This window comes from Streptopelia decaocto (assembly GCF_964273445.1).
Source record: "Streptopelia decaocto genome assembly, chromosome: 19".
Classification (NCBI taxonomy): domain Eukaryota; kingdom Metazoa; phylum Chordata; class Aves; order Columbiformes; family Columbidae; genus Streptopelia; species Streptopelia decaocto.
In genome coordinates, this window is record NC_138674.1 from 5,136,247 (window position 1) to 5,160,731 (window position 24,485).

Genomic DNA, 24,485 nt, shown 5'->3' on the forward strand with positions numbered 1-24,485 from the left:
TCGGTAGGGCTGGGCTTTGATCTTCAGTTTTTCCCAGATTGTCTGATATTACCACTGATGTTATTACAACTGGAAAAGAAAGCGAGGAACAGTGAGACTGTGCCTGAGGCTGCAAACCCCGCAAAGGCAGCTGCTTTAACCAGGACCACACTTCTTCCAAACAGGGGATGGGACAGGAAGGCATCCCCTAAATCCCACCACATGCCACTTGCCTTCTTCTCCCAGATCAGACTTCCCACCCTTACAGCTGCCTCCAGTTGTCCCCTCCTGCTGAGTCTCCCAAGTCTTTGGGTCCTAGATGTCCCCCACGACCCCTCTCACCCCCATAACCTTGTTCTCCCACACCTGCCCCACACCAGCGGGCAGGTCCCAGCTCTGCCTGTAGCTCAGAGGATTCACCAGCTTTCAGAGCAGCTCCATGTCTACCTTGGTGTCTCCAGGGGTGTCCCCAGGCTGCTTCACCCAGACATCACGGTTTGTCAGGCTGTTTATTTTCCTGATGTCCTGCAAACAGGAGAGGTGTCAGTGGCACAAGCAGGTTCTTCCCATGCATCATGTGCAGTGTTGCCTTGCTCTGACTTTAACCAAACCTTGAGCACACATGCCCCAGGTAAAACCAGCAGCTGGAGATGCAGATGCTGCACCTGGTAAACCCTCCAAACCAAGTGCAGCTCCAGCCCACAGAGGCAGAGGGCAGCAGGCGTTATTACAGGAAAACCTGATAGAGGAGCTGCAAGCTTTACCCAGGGGTGACCCCAGGAGCAAACCCTTTCCTGGCAGACGGAGCCAGCGCAGTCTCCAGTGCAGACACGTCTGGGCAGCGCTAATCCCCGCAGCTCAGCGCAGGGGGTGCCCGGACCTGCCTGCCCGGCTGCAGGGCTGGGCTGGAGCTGCCCCTCCTGGTCCCGCACCCGGGCGGCTGCAGGAGACTCTGCTACGAGCAGCAGCAAAACACCTTGTTGCTGTAAACAGCGATAAGAGTCTGGCTGAACCTCTCCTTTCCAAGCACAGCCAAATCATCTAAGGCCAAAGGGTCTTTTGTTTGTCTCCCTCACATCCATGTCCATGGAGCAGTCATGGTGGCAAAGTGGTGACACCTGAGTCCCCTCAGCTGGGCACTTTGACCCCACAGCCACAAGACACCCCATTTTGGGGGGCTGGGATACACACAGTGGTGCAAATCGCTCCAAACGTGACATGCAGCAGGACCTCTCAGTGCACACACAGGTCTCCAGGCCCCGCAGAGCCCAGCACTGAAGGACTGAGCATATCGTTCATCTTCAGTGGCCTCCGGATCAGGTCTGGTCCTTCAGACACTGGTAGAGATGGATCATGCTGGGGTGATCTCTCTCACTGGTGGCGGGGCCAGGTCCCCTGCATGTCCCCTGGGACATACACCCACCTGGTATCTGCTCCTTCCTCACTGCACCACGGGCTGGGAGCAGCTGCCTTGGGCACTTTGGGCTCAGGATCAAGGCACAGCAACAAGCAGAGCCCCAACATCTCACCATGATGGCCCTGCAGCACCAAAACCTTTGACCCTTTCTAAGGTCCTCTCGGACCCTTTAATGGTTTCAGCCAAGGGTTCATCAGCCCTTCCATCCCCACCAGCCCAGGTGCAGGGACACATCCTGCTGTGCTGCCTAGCCTCAGGGTTCTAGCCCGAGGTGTCAGGATAAGCCAGTACCTTGCTCTTTTCCTCCTTGGCAGGCTCCTGAGCTCGGCTGATCCACAGATTAATGCGCGATGTCACTGATCCCGGGATCTTCAGGTTGTCCTGTGGGACAGAGAGTGACATCAGGTTTATGGCAGCAGCTCTCCCACTGCACCAACATAACCTGCGACAGTCCCCAGGGCACGGGGAGACTGAGCAAACCTGCATCAGGCAGAGCCCAGCCTACACCTTGGCTCCAACCCAGCTCCTTAAATACCAGCGCATCAGCATGAACCCACACACCGCCAGAGCAGAGTTTCGGTGGCAGCCACTGCCTGAGCCCAGCCCAGCCCAGTCTGGGCTCAACAGGCACCGAGCTCCCACCAAACTGCATCCGGGCAGCAGCTTGTTGCGCTGGGCTTTTGTGTCCAAAGAGGGGAAGATTCGCCCAAAAAGCTGGTGCCTGCCCCAACGCAAGCCCCCTCTGAAAGGTCAGGCCAGCTCTTACCTTCCTGACAGCGAGCGGCTCAGCCTTGCTGGGAGCGCTTCCCTCGAAGAAGTTGCGCTTGCTGGCCACCCCGTCCGAGGACAGCAAGAGGCTCTTCTGAATGGTCAGGGATGATTTCACCACCTCCGAGCGCTGGGAGGAGAGAGGAGCATCAGCAGGGGCTGCGCTGCACCCCAAGCGGTAAAAAGCACAGTCCAGCTTCTGGCTTGTGCCCCAAACCCATTGGGGTCTGTCCCCTCCCTGCCCATCACCAGCTTAGGGGCTTGCTCCATTGCTTCCCCCAGCAGGACCATGCAACATCCCCATGACCCTTTCCAATGGACATCCCCTCGGTGCTCCTAAAACCCTGAGGCCAATCTCTTTTTTCTACCTTGGGACCACCTTAGAATCATAGAATTGTTTTGGTTGGAAAAGATCTTTAAGATCGAGTCCAACCATTAACCTAACACTGTCAAGTCCACCACTGCCCCATGTCCCTGAGAACCTCATGTCCGTCTGTCCAGCCCTCCAGGGATGGTGACTCCAGCACTGCCCTGGGCAGCCTGTTCCAATGCCCCACAGCCCTTTGGGGAAGAAATTGTTCCCCAGATCCAATCTTCTTCAACCCCGTTAGTGCTCGTTGTTCAGTGCAGCTCAATCCCTCTCTCCCTTCCCTGTTCTGATCCAGGTCACCTCTCTCCCCACACATCCCTCACACCAGCCCAGCTGTGCCAAGGGATTTTGGTACCTGCACAGCTGAGTTGTACTTTTCCAGCTTCTCCTCAATGGTGCTGCTGCTCCCTGGGATCCTCAGACTCGCACTGGTGAAGAAGAGGGGAGGGAGTTGAACACAGCCTCCTTAGGATGCCCTGGGACTCAGCCCATGGTCCTGGGAGAAGACCCCATCCAACCCAGGCACTTCTCCTGCATCCCTCCACCGAGTGAATCGAGGCAGCTCATTCCCTGCTGGTGACCGAGATCTCTGGGTCTCACCACCTTACTGGGGCCACACTGTACACTGAAAAATAGCTTTGAGCTCCTCAGTTTTCCCTGTCTTCACCACTGCCAGGTCTGAACTGCATCTTCATCGATATCAGTATAAGCTTTCCCGTAGTATGCATTCATGCAAGCCTAGCGTCCTGCGCCACTTTCACAGGTGAGGGAGGGCATCCTCTCCACTCCTTGCATTCACACCTGAGCCCTTGGTTCCTCAAGGGTTTTTATGCCACCTGTCCAAACCTTGCCATGGAGATGTGGAAGACTGCTTGATCTGGCCACCAAAGCCAGATCAGGTTGCTCATGGACCTGTAGAGTGGGTGTTCTTATCTCCAAGGATGGGACCCTGTTGTGGTGCTGCACCGCTCAACACTTAACCACTCCTGTGCAGACACAAGCACCAGTGAGAAGCTGCATCAACCAAGAGAGAGCAGGAGCCAGCTGAGGGATCTTGTGCAGATGCAAGCTGTACGTTGGACATTGTCCTGTCCCCTGCCCAATCACCAGGCACTCCAGGGACCAATGTTCAGCAGACCTGTGCCAGGGCACTCACTAGCTGGTACCAGGTCCCATCACCTGCTCCTCCCTTGGAAAACAAAGGATGACAAATCCTGCCCAGCCAGACCAAAGTAACAAGAAGAGAGGTGCTGACCTCCTTGAGAGAGGGCTTTGGCTTTCTTCTTTCTGTTTTCTTGAGATCACCTGGAAGACACAAGGAAATAAGACATCTTTGGTTATCAAAGATAAATATGGGAGAAACTGTCTCAGATTTGTCTCCCTCGTTTTCAAACAAGCTCCATTTTCATCCACACCAGAACTTGTATCTCAGAGCCCTTCAGACAAGAGACATGTTGTAGTGCTAGCAGTTTTATTCCCAATAAAGCATTATGACTGCCAGCTAAGCCTGGCCAGTCAGCCCTGATCCACAGCAGGGAGGATCTCAAACAGCTCTTGGCTTTCCCAGCCTCTCCAAGCACTTTATTCCAAAGATCTTTTTTGAACAGTCTAGAATTTAAGATATTCTCAGAAATGTAAAAAGGAACAGAAAGAAGGATTGATTTTGTTTTTATCCTGTGCTCTCAGAGAAATGCCAGAGGGCAGATGGTCATTCCTGTGAGTCTTTGGAAAATCTGGGGACAACGAGCTCCCTGTTTTCTCATTACTTCCCACAAGTTTCCATGCCAGCACAAAGCATACGAACATGGACGTGTTCATCATCACAGGCCTTTGGTCAGGCACAGCCAATGGAAACGGAGAAAAGGCTGAAGCAGAACTTCAATGCCCAGATTTTGAACGTACTATTGGGAACAGGTTCTGCCCACATAACATGGAGACCGAAGCAACCCACTTGCTTTAGCTCTTACCCGAAAGGAGACAGTTCTTGGGCTGGTTCGTCTGATGGAGCTGCTGTAGGTGACATGAGTTGGAGAAGTATCTGACTTGTCTGCGGGTTCTTCTCGGGTGAGAGACAGCTGTATTACCTCCTTTGAGGGATTTCTGGGTGGTTGCTGAGGAAAAAGCAGACGTCCAATGCATCCCTGCAGAGTCTGCAGAGAGGCTGAGGCACAGGGAGCAGAGCAGTCAGGGTGGGAAGCAGGTTTGGAGGCAGGAGTTTGAGAAGGAAATCCTCCAAACCTTGGCTGTCTCAGATATGCAAAGCCCCAAACACCTCCTCAGTGAAAGCATGATGGCCATCAGTAGGGGCTTGCTGGAGAAGGTGATCAGAGTAGTACATGCAAGGGAGGGAAAGGATGTGGTGGGACCCTGTCCACCACCTCGTAGATTACAGCTCTCAGAGCTTCCCCCAAAGCCCATGGGTCCCATTTCCCTCCTGGTAACTTTGGGCTCTCCCTCTCTCTGCCGTCCTCCCAGCACGCAGGAGCTCTCACCCCAAGGGCTGGTTCCTTGTCTGTTCCTGCTCACCTGCTGGTCTTGTGATGCGGTCACCACCAAGGCGGTCTTCTCCTCCACACTGCGGCTTCCCTGCCCAGTCAGGATCTTCACTTCACGCAGCCGGCAGCCCCCCAGCTCCGGCGATGTCCTCTTCGGCGGCTCCCCCACCTCCTTCCTTGGCTCCTCCCGAGGTGTCCCCACACCTTGTCCCTCTTTGTCCCAGAGACGTCCCCTCACCACTGCCTTCTTCTCCGAGGCTGGCTCCGGGTGCTGGTGTCCTGGTGGGTTCCCTCTGCCCTTGGCCGCATCCTGACCCCGCTCGCCATCCTGGATGTTCTCCTGCCCCACACGCGGTTGCATCCCTGTCCTCGTACGGCTCAATCCCACCCTTGGCTCCTGCTGCTCCTTCTCCTGCCTCAGCTTTGCAGAGACAGCCATCGGGGCCCTTGTCCTTCTCCCTTCTTGCGTCTTCAGTGCCTCCGAGAGCTTACGCTCCTCTCCATCCTCTGGAGACACCGGCTTCACCAAGGATTGAGGTCTGGAGACAGAGACAAAATGGGGGGTCAACCTCAGCACCCCAGGGCCAGAGTGATGGATTTTGTGCTGCATGTCAGGTCAACCCAGATGAAAGGCTCTGGGGGGACATAAAAATCCCACCTGTCTGAAACACAGAAACATCTCTAGAGCAAGAGTGCCACTGTGGACAAAACCCTTCTGAATATTGGACATTTCCAGGATCAATTTAGGGAGTAGGACGGGTTGTGTAAGGGCAGCCTGATCTCAGGGCACCTCCAAATCCCAGCTCCCTGCAGCAAGGGACTTGGGGAGCACCCCTGGAAAGCCATTGGGTCACCTCCCCACTTCAGCAAAGGCCACACAACATCCCTGCAAGTTTCATGGGAGGAGGAGGAGGAGAAGAGCCAGGCTCTGCATGCTCAGCTCACCTGTCCTGCAGAGTTGGGTGCCTGTCTGCTCTTACCTGCTCCAGATCCCACCAGGGCATGGCCAGCACCGCCCTGAGCTCAGCCCCGGCACCAACCCTCACCCTGGCACGCCGGCTCTCTGTGCCATGGGACATGCCAAGGCCCTGGACTGAGCCCACCAGAGGTACAGCCCTCTTCTCGTGTTCCTCCCTTGAAACCCATCCTTCTGCCCAAGGGCTTGTTGGACCCCTGCTCTTCCCACAGCTCATCCCACTCTCATCCGCAAGAGACTCCACCAGCTGCAGCAGCTTTGGCTCAGGGGACCTGAGGAAGTGGCAGAAGATGTGCCAGGGGGCGTCAGTGGGACATGAGGAAAAGGTTCTTCACCCAGAGGTGCTGGACACTGAACAGGCTCCCCCGGGGAGGTGTCACAGCCCCAAGTCTGATGGTGTTCAAGAATCAATTTAACAACACCCTCAGACACATGGTGTGAAGTTTAGGGTTGTCCTATACAGAGACAGGAGTTGGACTCCATGATCCTTCCACTCAGGATGTTCTATGATTCTATGATTCTAGGGTTGAGAAAAACAAGGCAGCAAGCTGTGAACCATCAGCATCATGAGGAAGACCGAGGCTGGCAGGACCCCACACACCTGCTAGAAGCTGGACTGGTGTCTTTCCCAGGTCTAGGAGGTTCTTCATCTGTTGATGAGGAGGACAGCAGGCTCCGGTGCCTTCGCCGGCGCTCCCTTTGCTGTTCTTCTTCATCCTCAAGGGTCCTCTGCCTGGCCAGGCTGTTTGGGATGAAACACAAGGAAATGGTGAAGCGTGTCCTCCACAGGGAGCTTGCAGGTCTGTTTCCAGACAGGAAAGGAGACTGAGACACCCTTGGGCAAGGGCCAAGGGGCTGACGGACATTGCCATCCCCACCTGCATGGGGGCTGGAGGAGAGGGACGCCAACGCGAGCAATGTGTGGCAAAGCACTCTCGCTCCACCCAGCTGATGCAGGCATTTCCCAACACAAGCACTTGGCTTTACAACTCCTAATTTGTTCTTTTGGAGGGAGCACTCATTTAAAAGGAATCCCTACATTAAGCAAACCTTCCCGGGCAAGGATATTTAACCTGTAACTCATCAAGGCCAAGATCTGAGAGCCACCACACAGATCTCAACCACATGAACTGGGAGGGTAACCACTAGTGGCAGAAGATTTTAGCCCCAACACGAGTTGTGGCAATGGCATTTTCATTTTTATTGAGCAAAAAGCCTCAGACGCAAAAGCATCAGAGGCTGAAGGGTAAGCACTGCTGACAAGCTCAGCCTGGAAACAGGGACAACAGGAGCTCCTCTTCGACTGGGAAGTGTTGATAATCACAGATTGTACTAGAAAGACAAGGTTTGTAATCATCTTTAAGGAGTCATCTTTAAAGATTTTATTTTGCACAAGCCAAATGGATATTTTTTTGGATAAAATGTCAGCCTGAGTAAAAACTCATTTGGGGAAGACCAGTTTTCCCTTCCTTTCTTTGTGCAAAACATGCCCACCCGCTCTATTGGTGCATGAACTGTGTTGGAATATGTCTTTACTGGCTGGATTGAGCTTTTCTCGACACTGTTGATTTACTTACAGCTGCAGTCCTCAACCAGCTGCAAAAACATGCACGGGTGCCAGTGGAGGTCCCCACAGCCCCAAGAGCCCTCCCTGGCAGGATCTGTCCCTTCACGGTGACCCAGCTCTGGAGCTGGCACTCTGGTTTCATCCAGACTCAGAGTTTACTTTGAATTTGACTTTTAAGAACATGAAAGTCAGAGCAGGTCCAGGCCTGTGGTATCGCCGCTGCGGACACGGTGACTTGCAGCACGGTTTACGAGTTACTGTGTAATGAAAGCTGGGTCATAAATTAAACCGCATTACCCCCCGCAAATATTCACGGCTTCTGTTCTTCCTGGTGGAGGGAGGCGGGGGAGGGCGGAGGGGTCAGCAGAGCAGAACGGAGAGCGAAGGGGGGACGGGTCCTGGCTGAGACTCAGCGCCTGTTTGGGGACAGGGCGATGCTGGGGCTGTGCTGCCTTTCCCTCCATCCCCACCTCCTCCTGTTCCACCAGGCACCTTCAGACCCCAACAGCAATGGGACCCACATCTGGGGGGCTGCAGGGTGGTCCCTGATGCTGCTCTTGGCATCGGGCAAGACGGGGATGGAGAAGGCTGGGAGCTGCCCCAGGGAGCCCATGAGCATCCCCATCCAGCTCTCACCACGTCGGGGACACCTCCCTGCTCAGCTCCTTGGGCCTGACCCTGTAAATATTTGTGCACGGCTTAGCTGCACTGGGAAGGCAGCACGGTTCTGTTTGCACGGCGTGGTGTGATCTCCCGGCACGATGTGCTGCAGCAATCACTGCACACACACCTTCCCACCCCACAAAGGCAGCACATGCGTGGGGACGTATGCACGCAGCTGCCTCTTCTAAGCACCCTCTGCATGTCCCTCGAGCGGTGACAGCACAGTGCTAACGCCACTTTAAACCCCTTGAGAGACAGTTACTTCTTCTCTTTCACATGCACAAGCTCCTTCAAAATGAAAATGAGATTTTCCTGCCTTGAATTCACTTGGCTCCTGCAGAGGCAGCACATAATCTGGCATTATCAACATGCAGTTTCTCATTATTAATAATTAGGTAAACCACCCATTAGGCTCTGGATTTGCTTTGCGAGTCTTTCCCTCCTGTTTTCCAAGAGGGATTCATTTCTCACTGTCTTACCTTTTTTAACCTCAAAGAGATGAATAAAAAAAGATCAGCAAGTCTGCCCCTGCCTTGTCCTCTCCTGCCCTGTTAATCATTAGTGCTGAGATATCTGACATTTGTGCTGTTTCAGTGAACGCTGTCTCATCTAATGAGAGAGAAACTGCCTTCCCAGGTTGTGAAACAGCCTGGGCGCAGGACCCCGCGGGCTGGCGTTGGGGCAGGTCTGCGCTGCAGAAGATGATCCGTTTGGGGCTGGGATGCCCTCTGGATCCGTGATGGAGACAGGGTGTGTGCCAGCAATGAGCAACGGGGTGGCACTTAATTCCCATTTCTGGGCTGGCCGTGGTGGGTGTCCTACCCTAAATACCGGGGTTTGCACTGAGGTCTTGGAACCAGCATTTCCAGGATTTCTGCTCCTTTTGGTGGGAGATCACGGCTGTGTTTGAGTCGCTGCCACCCCGCCTGGGCAGCCGAGGCTGGCAGTGCCTGTCCTGGATTCTGCGGGGGGTCGGGGGTGATCCCCACATCACCCAGGCTTTGCGTGAGCCCCTGACTCACCCGTGAGCCCCACCTGCCCCTCCTTCGTTGGAGACAAAATCACTTTTTAGGAAAGACTGAGCAGACTGGCGAATGCCGCGGGGCTGGGGATCATTCAGCGCTGCCAATGAATCAGGGCTTGCTCAGCGCCGGATGGGCAGAGGCTGCAACCTCTGCATGGCGGAGTCGGGACATGCACCCAGGGGCTGTACGGATACGGGGCGAGTGAAAAAACCCCGCAGCCAGCTCCAGAGCAAGCCCACAGCCCAGCCAGCCAGCTCCTACCCCAAGGAAAGGCAAACCAGACCAAAAATATACCCAATATGGGGCAAGGATGCATTTCCAGAGCCATTTTCCTGCATAGCGCTCACCTTCCCCGTGCAGCAGAAATGAACTTGTCTCTGATCTTGCCCACACACGAGAAGCTCCAGCAGCGCTGAGCACTCGCCGGAGTTAGCACCTCTCTGCAAGCACCGGCCCCGCGGTGGCTGTCCCCTCTTCCCATCCTCCCCAAAACCCCACCATGCCGGCAGCTCCCCCTCGCCCCCTCCACCCCACCGCTGGAAAGGGTTAAGCATTAAACCACAGCACCTACCTGGAGAGATCCGACCAGTTCCTTCTGCTAGAAGACATTCCTGCTTTGTGTGAGATTCAGAGAGCCCCGAAAACTTGCGTGGGCATCAAGGCCAAGGGGCTGTTGGACCCGCGGAGATCTGCGCTGCACAAAGACTCCGCTCCCCGAGGAGGGAGGAACTCCCTCCAAGGTTATTTCCCTGTGCACCTTTACCCTGCCTGCAACTCGTTTACCATCAGGCTGCATCACATGGTTTCTTATCTACCTTGACAGAGGCAAGGCTGTAATTTGTCTACTAGTGGTGCCGCGCAAAAGCCGCCCTGCCCAGGAGTGCCACACAAAAGCTAATCACTCCTGTGCCAGGGTTCGAGCAGAGACCCACGCTCAGGGCTCCATCCGTCCAGGTCTCCCAGGGTTTCGGAGACAACTCCCTGCAGAGAACCTGTTCTACCAGCCGCTCTCCACCAGTCAACAACTCCTCCAGCACCAGCGGAGGAGGTGAATTACCTTGGGCTGAGTGGGAGGAGGCTGGCTCCCAGGGATCCAAAACAGTTATTAAAACACCTCCGTCTGGGTGCAGTCCAGTGTTTTCCGAAGAGCGTGGGAGGCTGCCCCGCTCCTTTCAGCCTTTTCTGGACATCTTGGATTGAGCCATCAGGGATTCCCTGTCGTTGTGAGCTTTGCTGCAGTAGGGAGCACTCATGAAGGCTCGGAGTACCTGGCAGATGCCTCGGGGGCTCCGGTTTTTGGGTGCTGAAGCCCTGTGCCAGAGGGGGGCTGTCTGTCCAGGCTGGGCCCATGCCTGGACCCATCCATCAAACCTGTCATGCCCACCAGGCTGGTCCTGAGACCCTGACCCCCCAGATGTACACAGGGCAACACTCTCCTTCAAAAGGCAGGTGTGAAGGCAATGGGGGGGCTGTCTGATCGGGGTGACGGGGGCATCCAGGCACAACAGAGCCAGGTGCAAGCCTGGTTTCCGCCTGGGGCCAGTCCCACCACACCACATGGCCAGGACACAAGGACAGCGCTCTGAGCAACCTGAGCTGGTGAAGATGTCCCTGCTCATGGCAGGGGGGCACTGGGGCAGCTGGGAAGGTCCCTACAACCCAAACCATTCTATGCTTCTATGATCCTGGTGAGACCCATCCCCAAGGGACTGGTTATAAGGCTGGGCTTGCCACATATTCCTCCAGCCCACAGGGGTGTGCCTGGGACCTGAGAACCAAAGGAACTATTTTAATCAAAGGTTCCTGAGTAAAATCCCATTTCTATAAGATAGCCCTATGTAATGAGCCATCCGCTCCAAGGAGGGCTTGTTCTCTGGTTTTCTTCCTTCTTGCAGTCATCAGTTGTCTTTCAAGTGTTTTCATTCATACAGGAAAAAAAATTACTTAAATAACTTTGCAAGTGTCCTGCTAATTGCTGACAAACTATATATAGCAGTTCGGCATCAGCAAGTTGCTATAAAGCAATAAACCTCTCTCGTTAATGCATAGTGAGCACTTCAGTTGCAAAACTCGTTGCCAAAGGATATCACTGAAGCACAGGACTTAACAGTAACGGTTTAGACCAAATGTGGTGAAAGAACAGCCCCAGCACGGTTCTACACGGCAAGGGAATATAAAACTTCATGTTTTATGATTCCTCTTCTTGTTAAGGTGGAGAAATTCTAGACAGGCATTTAGCGACCGGGGATTAGGCAGAGGACAAACCTCGATGACACTCACCCCTCACACTCCCCCGGTCTTTATTTTCATCTCAGAGACCTTTTGAGCTGAAGGTCATTTCCTCCTTATTTAAGACCCTTTAGTGTTTTTTTCCTCCGTGGATTTGCCCAGTTTCCCTCAAACCCAGGAAAGCTGTTAGTATAAAACCATCCTTCAGCAAGGAGTCTGTTCCCCACTGCAGGAAAAGCTCCCACCTCTTCCTCAGTTTGAATGGGGTCCTGCTGGGCTGTTTGGCAGCACAAATCACTAATCTCTCATGGTTCGAGATCTTCGCTGCTATGGAGCATTTAGCTCATGTTTCCCCTGATGTTCCTCCTGTTTTTTCATTTTTACCATAATCCAAACCTATCACTCCCAAGCAGGCAATGGCCAACCCAGAGCCCATCGTCTTGTACATGAAGTCATGCTGGATTTTTCCCTGTGTGTCTTCATACTCCCCCAAGCATCCCCTGCCATTTTAACCCCAAACCCCAAGCCCTGCAAGATTTTTCTGAACAGCTGCATCATCAGCCTGAAAACACAAGAATTATCAGTAGAGTTTGTTTATCAGTTCCTATCTGCTAATTGATTATTTACCTCTACTTGGACTTTCCCTCTTAGCAATGGCTGATCTAAAGGTCTTTGCTTCTTGAAATCTTATCAACCAGGTCACCCTTATCCACCAGTTCATTGATGCTTCGGTGAATGCCAGTCACTTTGTGAAATCTATTCCCTTTATGAAAACTATTATATTTTCACCTCACTGAGGTCCTCACCAAAGCACAGACCCAACTGCAGGTCCAGGAAGCTGAAGGTGATGAAACTAGGCAGGGTCTTGGGTCCGTGCTCAGGGGAACCAGTCTGACATTTATCCTACGCACCAGGCTGCCGTATCTGCTGTCCCAGATCTACGACGGGAGAGCAAAGCTCTGAGCTGGCGCCCAGAGGAGTTGTGCCACAGGGCTCTGCCGTGTGTAAAACCACATTTCTCTGCAGGTTCCCCTTTGCCTGGGGGTGGCTTTCCAGCCGCTGCACGGGAGGGCTCTGCAGGCAGAGCTGCATCTTCATCAGATCTTCATCTGATGCAGATCAGCAGAAGACACACATTTATACCCACTAAGGAGCCAGACCAGTATCAGCAGGGTTGGTTTTATTTTTCCCTTGGGAACAGTGTCCTGCGTCTCATCCCTAGGCAGAGAGTCTGTTTCTTTGGCTACAGGGCAGTGCAGATCTCCCAATTTCCACCACCAGGCTGTAATTAGGGCATTCCTCAGCCTCCCCGTGGGCCCAGCACTGAACCTGCCACCTCCACCCGTGCCCATCCCCAGCATCAACCAGCGCTCAGCTGCTCCCCGGGCTCCATGGGCTCATCCCTGTTGCTGTCAATGGAGCGGAGTCACCAGCATCATCAGCTTCCCCAGCAGGTCAGGCCATGGGGCTCGATGGCCAGGAATGTTGATTTTCACCCTGGCTCAGGTGCCATCCCACAACTGCAGCACTCGCCAAGGTCCCACCAGCAAACCTTGTAGGAACCTCCGCTCCCCCCCGCACACAAAGGTCTCCCTGGTGCTCTGCAGGCGCTGGGATGGTCCAGGGCTGTCCGTCCCCAGCCACAATTCCCTCAGCTTTCAGGAAGATGTGTGCAATGCGCTAGAGACTGATAGCACGGAGATAGCTCTGCTGTGAGAAGAAAGCCAGAAAATGTCTGAGACTGATGTGTGTTGCTCAGAAACTGAACAAAACCCAACCATGGACTCATGCTTTCTGCAGGAAGGGAATATACATTGGCCAAACTACCTTATACCTAGCTACAAGAGCTAGACAAATCCTGGTTCAGAAATGCCACCATGGTGCCCCATAGATTCTACAGTGGCCTTCATGTTCCCATTTTCCTCTGCAGGTCTCATCTTATTAGATGCCATCTGCTGTGATGCCCCATGGAGAACCATGGACATCCCCAGAAGTGGTGGCAGAGGAGACTTTTCAGGTAATGGATAGAATGTGTGACTAATTGCCAGCAGCTGTATGACAGACTGCAACCCTGATAGCATGTGAAATTAGTTGCAATTAGTGAGAAATCCCCTCTAACACGAGCAGTGGGAGGGCACAGCAAGGGAAGGTGGACACGGTGGATGTACCTGCTCATGCCAAGCGCTGTACTCCAACCCAGCCCCGCTGCAGGACCCCAGCCTGGAAGGCAGCAGAAGGGGAAGATAGGGGTGAAGAAACCCATTTCTCCCCAGTTTATACTGCAAGGGACACACAGGAAGGCAGTGACAACCCTCGGGGTGGTGGGTGGTGTGCTACAACCCTCCCAAGTGGTGCGATGGTCCCAGGTCACCTCCTGTGCAGCTGCAGCCACAGGGTTTGACCTGGCACTGAGAGCACCGTGGATGGGGTAAACTTTACCCCTTCCTACCCCGGGGCTGCCCGCTGCTGCTAATCCTCCTCCCCTTCCTCCCTTTGCAGGTCCAGCCACCTGCCGAGCTGCAAATACGCTCAGGGAAATATTTGGGCACGATTCAGTCGTCTCCAGCCATGGCTGATTAGCAAGGAGGTTGTAGAGCATCTCAGGACCATTTTACAGCCAACTAGGAGGGACGTTTTTGAAAGGCCATGTCAGGACAAGCCCTTTGCATCTCCCTCATTGTAGTTTTGTCAGAAAAAAAACCTTTCCAGTAGAAAATCATTGGATTGATTAGTATTTTTTCTACTGTTCAATTTAAATGATGTTGGCAACTTCAAGCTTCCAGCTCTTTGCTTTGGGGGCTCTTGGCTGCAATGGAGCAGCCTGGCAGAGGGCAGGGACAGGGCTCTGCTCCGTTCGAGGAGACAGGACTGGCTTTTGCATTTCTTTTGGAAATAAATACAATTTCATAAGCGACCATTCCAGCATCAGGTTTTCTCCCTTATAAGAGCCTTGCAAGTCCCTTATTTGGGCTGAATTTTCAGTAACAAGGGATTACCATAGAGTTCCCTTCTAATTCAGAGAGAAGTCGAGATTATTGTCACCTAGGAGGGAAACAATGGTGGGACTGCAGAGCTGGCTCTGGGCAAGGGAAGCCAGGAACATCCTGGGACAAAAGGCTCAATCTGCCCAGAGCCACAGAAGCAGCTCTGGAGCGGAGGTGGAGGAGAAGACTTGGCTCCCCGTCCCCTGCTCCAACCCGGAGAGCTCTGTGCTCAGAGCAGACACATGCATTTTCCCCTTGGGATTCAACCCCTGCAAGCACATGGCATTTTTTCCGTGTTTCTAATAAAGCTGCAATCCATAAAACTTCATTTCCCCATGACTGATCAATGTGGTTTTTCACTGTAGAAGGATGAAAGCAAGACATGGTGACTGGGGAGCGTCATACTTTGAAGAAGTAGGGGAACTTGCAGAACAAAGAGTTTTGGGATGAGGTTTTTCTTCCCCCCGCTAACCTACAACACAAGGCAGCCCCACAGACTCAGCTCTAGCCTGTGATGAGTACGTGTGGGCTCTGCTGATACACACGGCTGCTCGTACCGGGGCTGCAGAGACGTGCCGCTGGCCCACAGGTTTTGCTCTACAGCGGCTTCGGTGTCTTGGTGCGCAGGGTCTGTCGATGAGCTGGGCACAGGCTCGATTCTCAGCATCGACCGGAGCCTGGTCCCGCAGACCCATCGCCCATGTTGCCTTTCATCTCACTACCAGCCCTCCCTGCACCACAAACACCACCCCCTTTTTTTTTTTAATTACCAAATTACCATAATTGCACTAAGCTCAGAGCAACTGTTCTCAACCTGGAGTCGGCTTGCCATTTTTTGTTCCACGTCTGAAGAAGCCTTTGTTTCCATGAAACCTCCCTGCATTTTCCAGCTATACCAGTTGGTCAGGTAGCAGTGATTACCTCTCCCTCCACACCTTTCTTCCTCTGCCAGGATCACTGCTGAGTGTGTGAGTTCCCTCTGGGGATAGCGAGATCCCAGGACGCTGCCTCGGCAGAGCTCCTGCAAGCTTGGAGGGGCGAGATCACCACCAAAACCTTTTACCTTTAGTGGTGGGATCTCGCCATGTATGATCGCTGATCACAGAATCATAGAATGGTTTGGGTTGAAGGGACCTTCCCAGCTCCCCCAGTGCCCCCCCTGCCATGAGCAGGGACATCTGCACCAGCTCAGGTTGCTCAGAGCCCCGTCCAGCCTGGCCTGGGATGTCTCAGGGATGGTTCAGCCACCACCTCTCTGGCCAACCTGGGCCAGGCTCTCACCACCCTCAGGGCCAACAATTTCTTCCTCATGTCCGGCCTGAATCTCCCTCCTTTAGTTTAAAACCATCACCCCTAGTTCTATCTGAAACACTGCTCAATTTAAGCCTTGAAATGGGGCTGTCCCACTTCCCCTGGCTCCCGTGCCTGTGATGGGGCAGCCGGTGGGACAGCTGGTGCCTGGGTGAAAAAGCTCTGAAGGTTTTTCCAAACCCAGAGGAGCAGAAGGGGTTGGGGGAGCTAGTGAACCATCATCTCCACAGCAAGACCCAAACCTCGCTACCTTTGGGGCTGGTGAACTGCTGCAGGGGCTGCGGTGCAGGGGAGGGGAGAGGGGCTCTGCGTGGGGCTGGGGGTCTCAGTAGAGCTTGTGGGCCACTGGGAACAACCAGGGGGGCCAGAAGGGATAAGCCCAAACCAATTCTGATCCCAGGGGACAGCATGGGGACATCGCAGGGTGGCAGAAAAGGTCCCCACAGGGCTGTGGGCCATCACCATCCCCTGGCCAGTGCTCCCACAGTGACAAGCCCACGCAGCGCTCTGCCCGGGACACCGTCCTTTAATACACATGCAGCCACGCGGGTACATCTCAGGCTGCACCCGCCAGGGAAAGGGGGACAGAGGGGACCAGCAGCTGCCCCCAGGGTCTCTGTGCAGTGGCAGGAGGGGACAGTTGGATGGCGGCCTCCTGGAGACAGCCTGGCCTGTTCAGGTGACACCAGGGGGACACTGTGCCGGGGCCGTGCAGGAGCAGGGCTGGTGGCAGAGCTGACAGAAAGAAGCTCGGATCTCCTTCCCACACAGTCGTCCATATGTTTCATCTCAGTGGTGAATTCAGGGTGAGAGGCAAAGCACACAAGGGACAGCCGGGGACAGGGAGGCAGCAGGGAGGTGGCTCTTCATCCCCACGGTCCTGTGGGAAAGAAACAGAGCGGAGCAGTGGGGCAGAAGAGGAGATTTTGGGTGCTGAAAGCTGGAGCCAGCGATGCCCAAAATGTGTAGGGTGAGTGTGAGGTGGGGACATGCAGGACAGGCACCTGTCATGTGTGGGGTGGGAGATGGGGCAGCTGGTGCCTTTTCTGCAGTGGGGGTCCAGGGTGAAGAAGGGGGATGCTGCAGGGGGCACAGGGCATCGCAGGGGAAGAGGACGGTCCCCTACCTCTCACTGGCCTGTTGGGGACTTGGCAGCATCGAACATCTTCTTTCTCCCCTCCATCCCTGACATGGCCTCCACGTTCTTGCGCCAGTCGCCCACTTCCACGGGGCGCTCCTGTGGGGAGGGATGGGGACAGAGGTTGCAATGGCCATGTGAGAGGGTGACCAGCAGCCCCATACTGTCCCATCCTGTTGCACAGAGCACTTGGCCCGGCATGCAGACAGCAGGAGGAAGGTAGCTGCCCTCTTACAAACACCCTCGGTCTCTGACCCAGCCCCACCATGTGCCACTGTGTGGGAAGCTGGCCAAGAGATGGGAAACAGTGGTCTGATGTCCTCAGGAAATCATAGAATCACAGGATGGTTTGGGTTGGAGGGACCTTCCCAGCTCCCCCAGTGCCCCCCCTGCCATGAGCAGGGACATCTGCACCAGCTCAGGTTGCTCAGAGCCCCGTCCAGCCTGGCCTGGGATGTCTCCAGGGATGGTTCATCCACCACCTCTCTGGCCAACCTGGGCCAGGCTCTCACCACCCTCAGGGCCAACAATTTCTTCCTCATGTCCAGCCTGAATCTCCCTCCTTTAGTTTAAAACCATCACCCCTTGTCCTGTTGCAACAGCCCCTGCTCAAAAGCCTGTCCCCACCTTTCATATTGTCCCATTTTAAGTATGGAAAGATCACAATAAGGTCTCCCTGGAGCTTCTCTTCTCCAGCTGAACACCCCAACTCTCTCAGCCTGTCCCCCAGCAGAGCTGTTCCAGCCTCGGATCATTCTTGTGGCTCCTCTGGCCCCTCTCCAGCAGCTCCATGTGTGTCCTGTGCTGAGGACCCAGAGCTGGATGTCTGAATTCATGTGGATCCCCCCCTGCCAAAGCCTGTCTAAATTTCATTCATGCAGTAGGCACAAAAATCCCAGAAAATCTCTTTAGGAAGAAGAAATCACCACATTGGACTTACTCTAGATTTACACCAGCACACTGGGGCAAACACAAGCAAAAACGCTTTCTGCATAGACATCCCAGCCCATATAAAACCCATCTGCACCTTCTCCAAGCATCTGGAGGACACTGGGGTTGCTGGTGTGACGGTGAGAGCCTGGCAGCCGCTCCCAGAGCAGCGAGGGGAGATGACGGCAGCTCTGGGATCAGGCCCAGGTGTCTGCTCTGCCAACCCACAAGCATTCATAGATTACAAGCCGTGCCCCAAAATCATCTCACGACATCTAAAATGAACTCAAATCTATTCACCACCTGGTGTTGAGGACTGTAAACACAGTTTTCTATCCAAAGTACTGAAAACATGCTATACTAACAACAAGGGAGGGAAACAAAAAAAAAAAGGAAAAATAATTGCAAATTGTGATTCTCATCCCACTTACTGAGCTGGGACCAAAGGCTAAAACCTTGGTTTTGGGGGAAGCCCTACAAAACTGGCACAACTCTTCACGTTGGGGTGCCTGCACACCCCAGGCAGGTTTGAGCATCATTCCCTAGCTCTGGTACTGAGACTTTCCCCTCTCATGTCTCTGCAAACCTGGTGTGACCTGGGCCATTTATCTCAAGCCAAGCAAGCTTATCAGACTTGCTCTGCCTTATCTAATCTGGGTCTGGGAGTTTCTTGGGTGTTTTCTGGGTGTGATTGCACTGAATTTGAGCTCTTCTGGTTCCCTAGAAGACCAGAAACCAAACTCTGCAATCACAGCTCAACAGACAGGCCAAGGGACCCCCACCCAAAAGACCCCTGGGTGCTCTGGGAGACAAAAGCATCATGGCCGCAGTGCTAAATCTCACTTGTTATCATCCACCGGTCACCTGGCCCAGTCCAACTGCTCCCAGGTGGTCCTACAGCATCCCACAATGGCAGTACCTCGCAAGGATTATTTCTGAGGCTTACAAGGGATGAGCAGAACCCACGCAGGCTTCACAGGGGACCATGGAGAATGTGGGCAAGGGCATCCCTAGGAGGTGTCTCCATCTCTGGCCTCTAGAAGAGTCACCCACCTTCTCCGTGTCCTCCTTCTTGACAGACTTCAGGTTGGCTCTCAGGTCCATGGAGACCTTGTGCTTGGAGCCCAGCAGAGCCCTCAGCATGGCATCGGCGGAGACGCGGACTCGCCGCAGCGGCGGGCGCTTGAACTTTCCTCGCAGGTCAAGCACCTTGATTTTCAGATCCTTAATCTGCAGGGTGAGGAAAGGAGGAGGAGTGGGAGGTCACTGCATGGCTGCCTTGCACAGAAAGCTCCTGTGTGAAGCAGGAGTCTCTGCCAAGACCGAGCGCCAGGGGGGTCTGTACATCTCCTGCAGCCATGGGGACCTTCTTCCCCAGCTGTCCCTCTGAGCACAGAGCTGTTGTCACTGCCTTGCCCCAGCCTGCTGGGGTGGCAGCTGTACCATGAGAAGGTACAAGGGATGATCAGAATGAGGAGGCTTCCTCTGGACCCAGCGGACAGTTTGAATTCCCTGAGACAGGGACGAACCTTGTGCTGAGTGACACCTTGCAGAGCAAACACCAACCCTTAGATAACCCTGGTGCAAGCCCTACGTCCAAGCTCAGCCCAGTCCACGACAGACCCCCACCGAGGCCCCAGCTACCATGTGGGAGAGAGTTAACGGAGGAGTGAACAGCCCATCCTGTCTCCTACCTCCCGAGTGTTATGGTTGCATTTTGCTTCAATGTCGTATCTCTCTTCATCCACAATTTCAACCTTCTCATGCAGCTCCCTGCACAGGTCCTGGGGGCCAAACACAACAGCAGAGCGGTGAGCGATGCTCCACGCTCCCAAGGAGCTCACTGCACTGTCAACCCTGGGAGATACCTGGAGCTGGCTCAAGGAAAGGCCATTGGTGTGCAGCGGTGTGACCCGCTCAGCCAAGTATCTTTCCTTCTCCGCTTGCTTGTCCACGATCTCCTGCTCCCACTCCTCCTTTGCTTTTGCCAGCATCAAACTCTACAAACACAGGTAAATGGCAGAAGCATGAACATATGGGCTCCTCTGTTCCCCCTGAGCCTCCTTGTGCAACATGTGTGGGACGGGACATCCCTGCCTGCCTCCCTGCTGCGGCTGTCCTCCCAAAACTGCCGTGCTGCTGCAACACACGTCAAAAAATCCCGACACCTTTCGTGTGGTGGCCCCGCAGGCAGGGACACAGCATGGCCAGAGGTGCCGCAGGGCTGCGGTGGTCCCGATGGGTGCTGACATCGGCACTTTCTTTGCATCGCTTTGCTCTGCTGTGGCAATAAATGATTTTCCCAAGCCACAACGCGAGGAGCTCTCAAGCTTGTGCTGCAGAGCTGCTGGTACACAAACTCGAGGCTGTGGCTTTAGAGCTGAAGGCATTGGAGTTTCTCCCCACCTTAAAGTGGAGACGAGGGGAGGTTTGTTTGGTGTGTGGGCCACGAAGACCACATGAGGGAGGATTTCTGAGAAACAAGAGGTGGGAACAAGAGCTGCCCATCCTTCTGCCTCTCCCCATCAATGTCCCACCAACCACGCACCTCAGCCCAGCTCCTTTTCCCCAGCAAGACAAACCCCAGGGAGTTTCCAGCCCTCAGGACTCACCTTCAACAAGAGTTTGCGTGAGGCTGTGATCTTGGATTTTCTCTAGAGGAAAGGAGAGAAAAACATAAACCCTTTGAAAACAAACCCACAGCAAACGCAGAGCAGCATGGAGGTCGCTCCCAAAAGGAAAAGCACTTACCTCCCTGCATGCAGGAATTCGGGAGGGAGCAGTAAGGAACAAGAGAAGAGAACAAGGCACCAGTGAATAAGAGTCAAAAAGAGGTGACAGTCAAGAAAAGCATTTCATGTGACTTATAGAAACATAGAATCATTGTAGTTGGAAAAGACCCTCAAGATCATCGAGTCCAACCATTCCCCCACCCCTGTCCCTGCCCCATGTCCTGAGAACCTCATGTCCGTCTGTCCAACCCTCCAGGGATGGTGACTCCAGCACTGCCCTGGGCAGCCTGTTCCAATGCCCCACAGCCCTTTGGGGAAGAAATTGTTCCCCACATCCAACCTCAACCTCCCCTGGCACAACTTGAGGCCGTTTCCTCTGCTCCTGGTGCTTGTTCCTGGGGAGCAGAGCCCGACCCCCCCTGGCTCCAAGCTCCTTTCAGGCAGTTCAGAGATCAGAAGGTCTCCCCTCAGCTCCTGTTCTCCAGCTGAACCCCCCAGCTCCCTCAGCTCCTCCCCATCAAACTAATTCATTGCAGCTGGTTTCCTTATTTCTCTATCTAACAGTCATCATCTGCAGGTGAGCCAGGTTTGAGATGATGTGCTCTCTGGAAATGCAGTGGGCACTCACAGCTATGGCTCAGAAAGCCAAAATGCCACTGAAAATGTGGCACAGGAGCTGTCACAGTGCCCGTAGGGCCAGCCCTGGCTGGGTCCCTGAGGTTCGGGTCACAACACCCTCGTTCACACGTTCCTCACGCATCCTCATGCAGGATGCTTGGACCCTGTTCAGGTTTGCAGGGCTGGGGCATCCCAGTGCCATTGCTTGATGAAAGCCCTGCAGGGTGGATTCTCTCTTCTGTTCACACTGGGAAATATGTTATATTTGTACAATGTACTAGGAAAACCCTCATGGCAAAACAAGTGCTGCCCACCTCAGATCCCAATTTCGGTATCTGTGAAAGCCCCGGGGTTTGAATTGGGACATTGAAATGGCTAACAATTTTTATTTAAAAACAGTTTTTTGCAAGGGGAACGGCACAGGTGGTTCATGGGCTGCACTCCCAGCTAAACCCCCCCAAAAAATGGACAAGCTCAGCCAGCACGAGCAGCCCAGCAGCCAGCTGAGGGTTTAGCGAAATCCAAGGGAAACTTGTGCTACTTACGGCTCCGGCATCGCGGTGTAACACTGTTCACCTGCAAGAAAAAGGGAAAGAAGCTGAAACAAAGGAGCAAATCCCAAATCCACCCGAACCCAGGAAGCGGCAGCGGAGGTTCCCGAGGTCCGGTGCTGCCCCGTGCTGTCGGCGCAGGGAAGCGACTCCGCAACTGCACCGTGAAACAGCGAGATGAACCGCAGCGCTCCGAGGAATCCTGATCTGGGGCGAGCTCCGACCTGCCGGCAGCCGGCCCTGCAGGACCCGGCTCCTGCTCCCCGGGGGGTTTCCCAAGCTCCGAGCTGCTCCCCGCTGGCTGCATCACCCACCCCAGCCGGGGGCGAGCGTGGCTGGGAAGAGCACAACAAACGGGGCGCCTCGGGTTGTGTTGGCTCGGGGAGTCCCGTCCCGCAGCTCCCCGTGGGCAATGGCAAAGACGGTGGAGCCCAATCCGTCTCGGGGGAGACAGAGCGAGGGGCAACAAGCCCCTGCCAAGCGGCTGAGCATTTGCCTTTCGCATCAGCATCCCTGGTGAAATACGGTTTCATATTTTACATTTTATGTGTAACCCTATGCCCTGGCAGCTGCTTCCAAACGCGCTGCCCCGCCACACTGCCGCTAACACTGCCCTCTCCTGCCAAGGAGCTGGGGCACCGCGCACGCCTGAGTAGTACAAAACTAATGCTGTATTTCAGGAAGAAACAGTGTTTTCCAGCTGTGAGTTTAGTCCTTAGAATGGAAATGGCAAAGTTGGGATTTTTTTGCCTCTATCTCTTTACATCCCCCTCAATTTGGAAATTGCTTAAATCCAAGAGATTCCTCCTGGGGGAAAGAAAACATTCTTGTCTCAAACAGCTGCTCCCAGGAGCCCGTCCCAAGCGAATCTCCGTGCAGCTCCCAGCTCCATCGCTTGTCCCTGTCCCCTCCCCGTGTCCCGCGCTGCCGGGCCAGAGCCGCGGCCTGAAGGAACAGAGTTGATGAAGGAAAAGCCATAGAAAGCCATCAGGAATCACCTCCCGCAGAGCCCGCCAGATCTCCAGGTTTACAAGCTAAAATCCCAAGAACAGGGATTTTTTCTGCAAGAAGCCACATCACTCAGATCCAGATGGACCCCCTGGTTTTGTGCTTTTTCAGAGGTTTTTGGCGATCCAACAAACGCTCCAGAGAACACGCAGGGAAGGCGCTGAGCAGGGCGGGTGGCAGCTGCTCCCCCCAATTTATTTTGGGGATGGCAGAAAAGCCTTTGGCTCCGTGGATGTGATCAGGGACTGGGCAAAGCCTCTCACATCTCCTGCCTTTCGCGACCCACTGGAAGGTGGGACTGCACCTCGGGCTGATGACCTCTGCCAAGGTCACCCCGTTTTTAGGCCCAGATGTTTCTAAATGGGCTCCCCAAGGGACAGCCAGGACTCGGCTGTGTCACTACGACGTCCCCAGTGCCCCCATGCAGCGACTTTTGGGCTCCATCTGGAGCATCCGCAAGAGGCTTCGCTCTCTGATGGGGATGAGAGGGTCTAGATGAGGTAATTCAGCACTGTTTGCATGCCCCCACCCATGAAAAGCTTAAAAAGCTTGTTAAACCTTTAGATCACAGAAATCCTCAAAAGAAATAACCCCCAAAATCCAAACAAGGTCAGTCCTGACATCCTCCCCATCCCAGGGGGCCAGAGACATCCCACAGACACAGCCCCAGCTGACGCGATGTCCCCGCGCTCTGCTCGCACCTCCCCGGTCACACAAGTGACCATGAGCAATCAGGCTGTGACACATGAGCAAATGCTCCCCAGAACGGCCCCGTTTGCCAGTTTTCGGAAAAATCAAGCAAATCTCAGCTCTGAAGCTCAGCTGGGAATTTTCATGGTGTTTCTCCCCATTGCAGCCTCAAACATCCTCTCTCCAAGAGCAGAGAACAACCTCAGACAGGGGGAGAAATGCAGATAAATCCCATGCCGGGGGCTCCTCTCTACAGATACCAGGTGTCCCACGCCTGTGTCACCACCAGCACACCCGGGGGACACGGGGGGACACGGGGCACTTACCTGTGCTGTGCAGGAGGAGGTGACGGCTGGTCCCCGCAGAGCCGCGCACTGCCGGGGGCCGGCGGCGCAGGGGGAGTGTGAAACCACAGCCTGCCTGCAAGTGGTCAGTAAAAATAGCACAAATCCCCTCTCGTGTGCACAAGCCCCGGTGCCCCATGACGAGCTGCACACACCTGGGGCACACACATCACCCGCGCACGTCGGTGCCCCCGTGATTCATTGCGCCCCCGGCCCCCACACACAGAGGGCTTGGTGAATTCCTGTGCTGTTTGCATGCGGGTCGCCCAGCTTGGCCAGCACTCGCCACCCAGCGCTTTGCTCACACGCGTGTGGTGTGTGAGCACGAGATGTGCCGGGTCGGGCTGGCTGTGGCGTGACGGCAATGCCAATGCAGACGGGATGTATTCATCGTGGCGCATCTGCCTCGCTCCTCTTGATGTAAACCAGCATTGGGGGTGCTGGCAAAGCCCTGAGCCTGCGAAGAGGCCGACACCGTGAGCAGGCAGAAAATCTCCTGAAGTTTTTGCTTTTGTTTGCTTTTTTCTTTCAGAAAGTCCCAGAAGGGGAGATGGGGGAGTGTGAGCAGCCTGGGGAGATGACACGGTGCTGAGCCCGATGGTGCACACATGCTCCGCAATGCTGCAAGCACAAAGTGATGTCCCCACGGGAATACTGGCTGAGGGGCCTCCCTGGAGCCACCACAGCCAG

General features: G+C 54.6%; 2 protein-coding genes across 2 annotated transcripts; both read right to left on the minus strand.

Moving 5' to 3' along the window:
- Positions 1-9,869, minus strand: LAD1 (ladinin 1; the record flags this gene model as incomplete). Its single annotated transcript, XM_082069030.1, has 10 exons — positions 1-69; positions 427-504; positions 1,688-1,777; positions 2,163-2,294; positions 2,890-2,962; positions 3,790-3,839; positions 4,502-4,645; positions 5,061-5,568; positions 6,607-6,747; positions 9,832-9,869. The coding sequence occupies 10 exons, from the start codon at positions 9,867-9,869 to the stop codon at positions 64-66; spliced, it is 1,260 nt and encodes a 419-aa protein (XP_081925156.1). The 3' UTR covers positions 1-63.
- Positions 9,870-16,299: 6,430 nt separating this feature from the next.
- Positions 16,300-23,834, minus strand: TNNI1 (troponin I1, slow skeletal type). The gene is made up of 8 exons (XM_082069207.1): positions 23,778-23,834; positions 21,744-21,778; positions 20,465-20,506; positions 19,721-19,852; positions 19,547-19,636; positions 18,906-19,082; positions 16,911-17,021; positions 16,300-16,664 (listed from the first exon to the last, which is right to left on the minus strand). The coding sequence occupies exons 4-7, from the start codon at positions 19,844-19,846 to the stop codon at positions 16,914-16,916; spliced, it is 501 nt and encodes a 166-aa protein (XP_081925333.1). The 5' UTR covers positions 19,847-19,852; positions 20,465-20,506; positions 21,744-21,778; positions 23,778-23,834; the 3' UTR covers positions 16,300-16,664; positions 16,911-16,913.
- Positions 23,835-24,485: the final 651 nt, after the last annotated feature.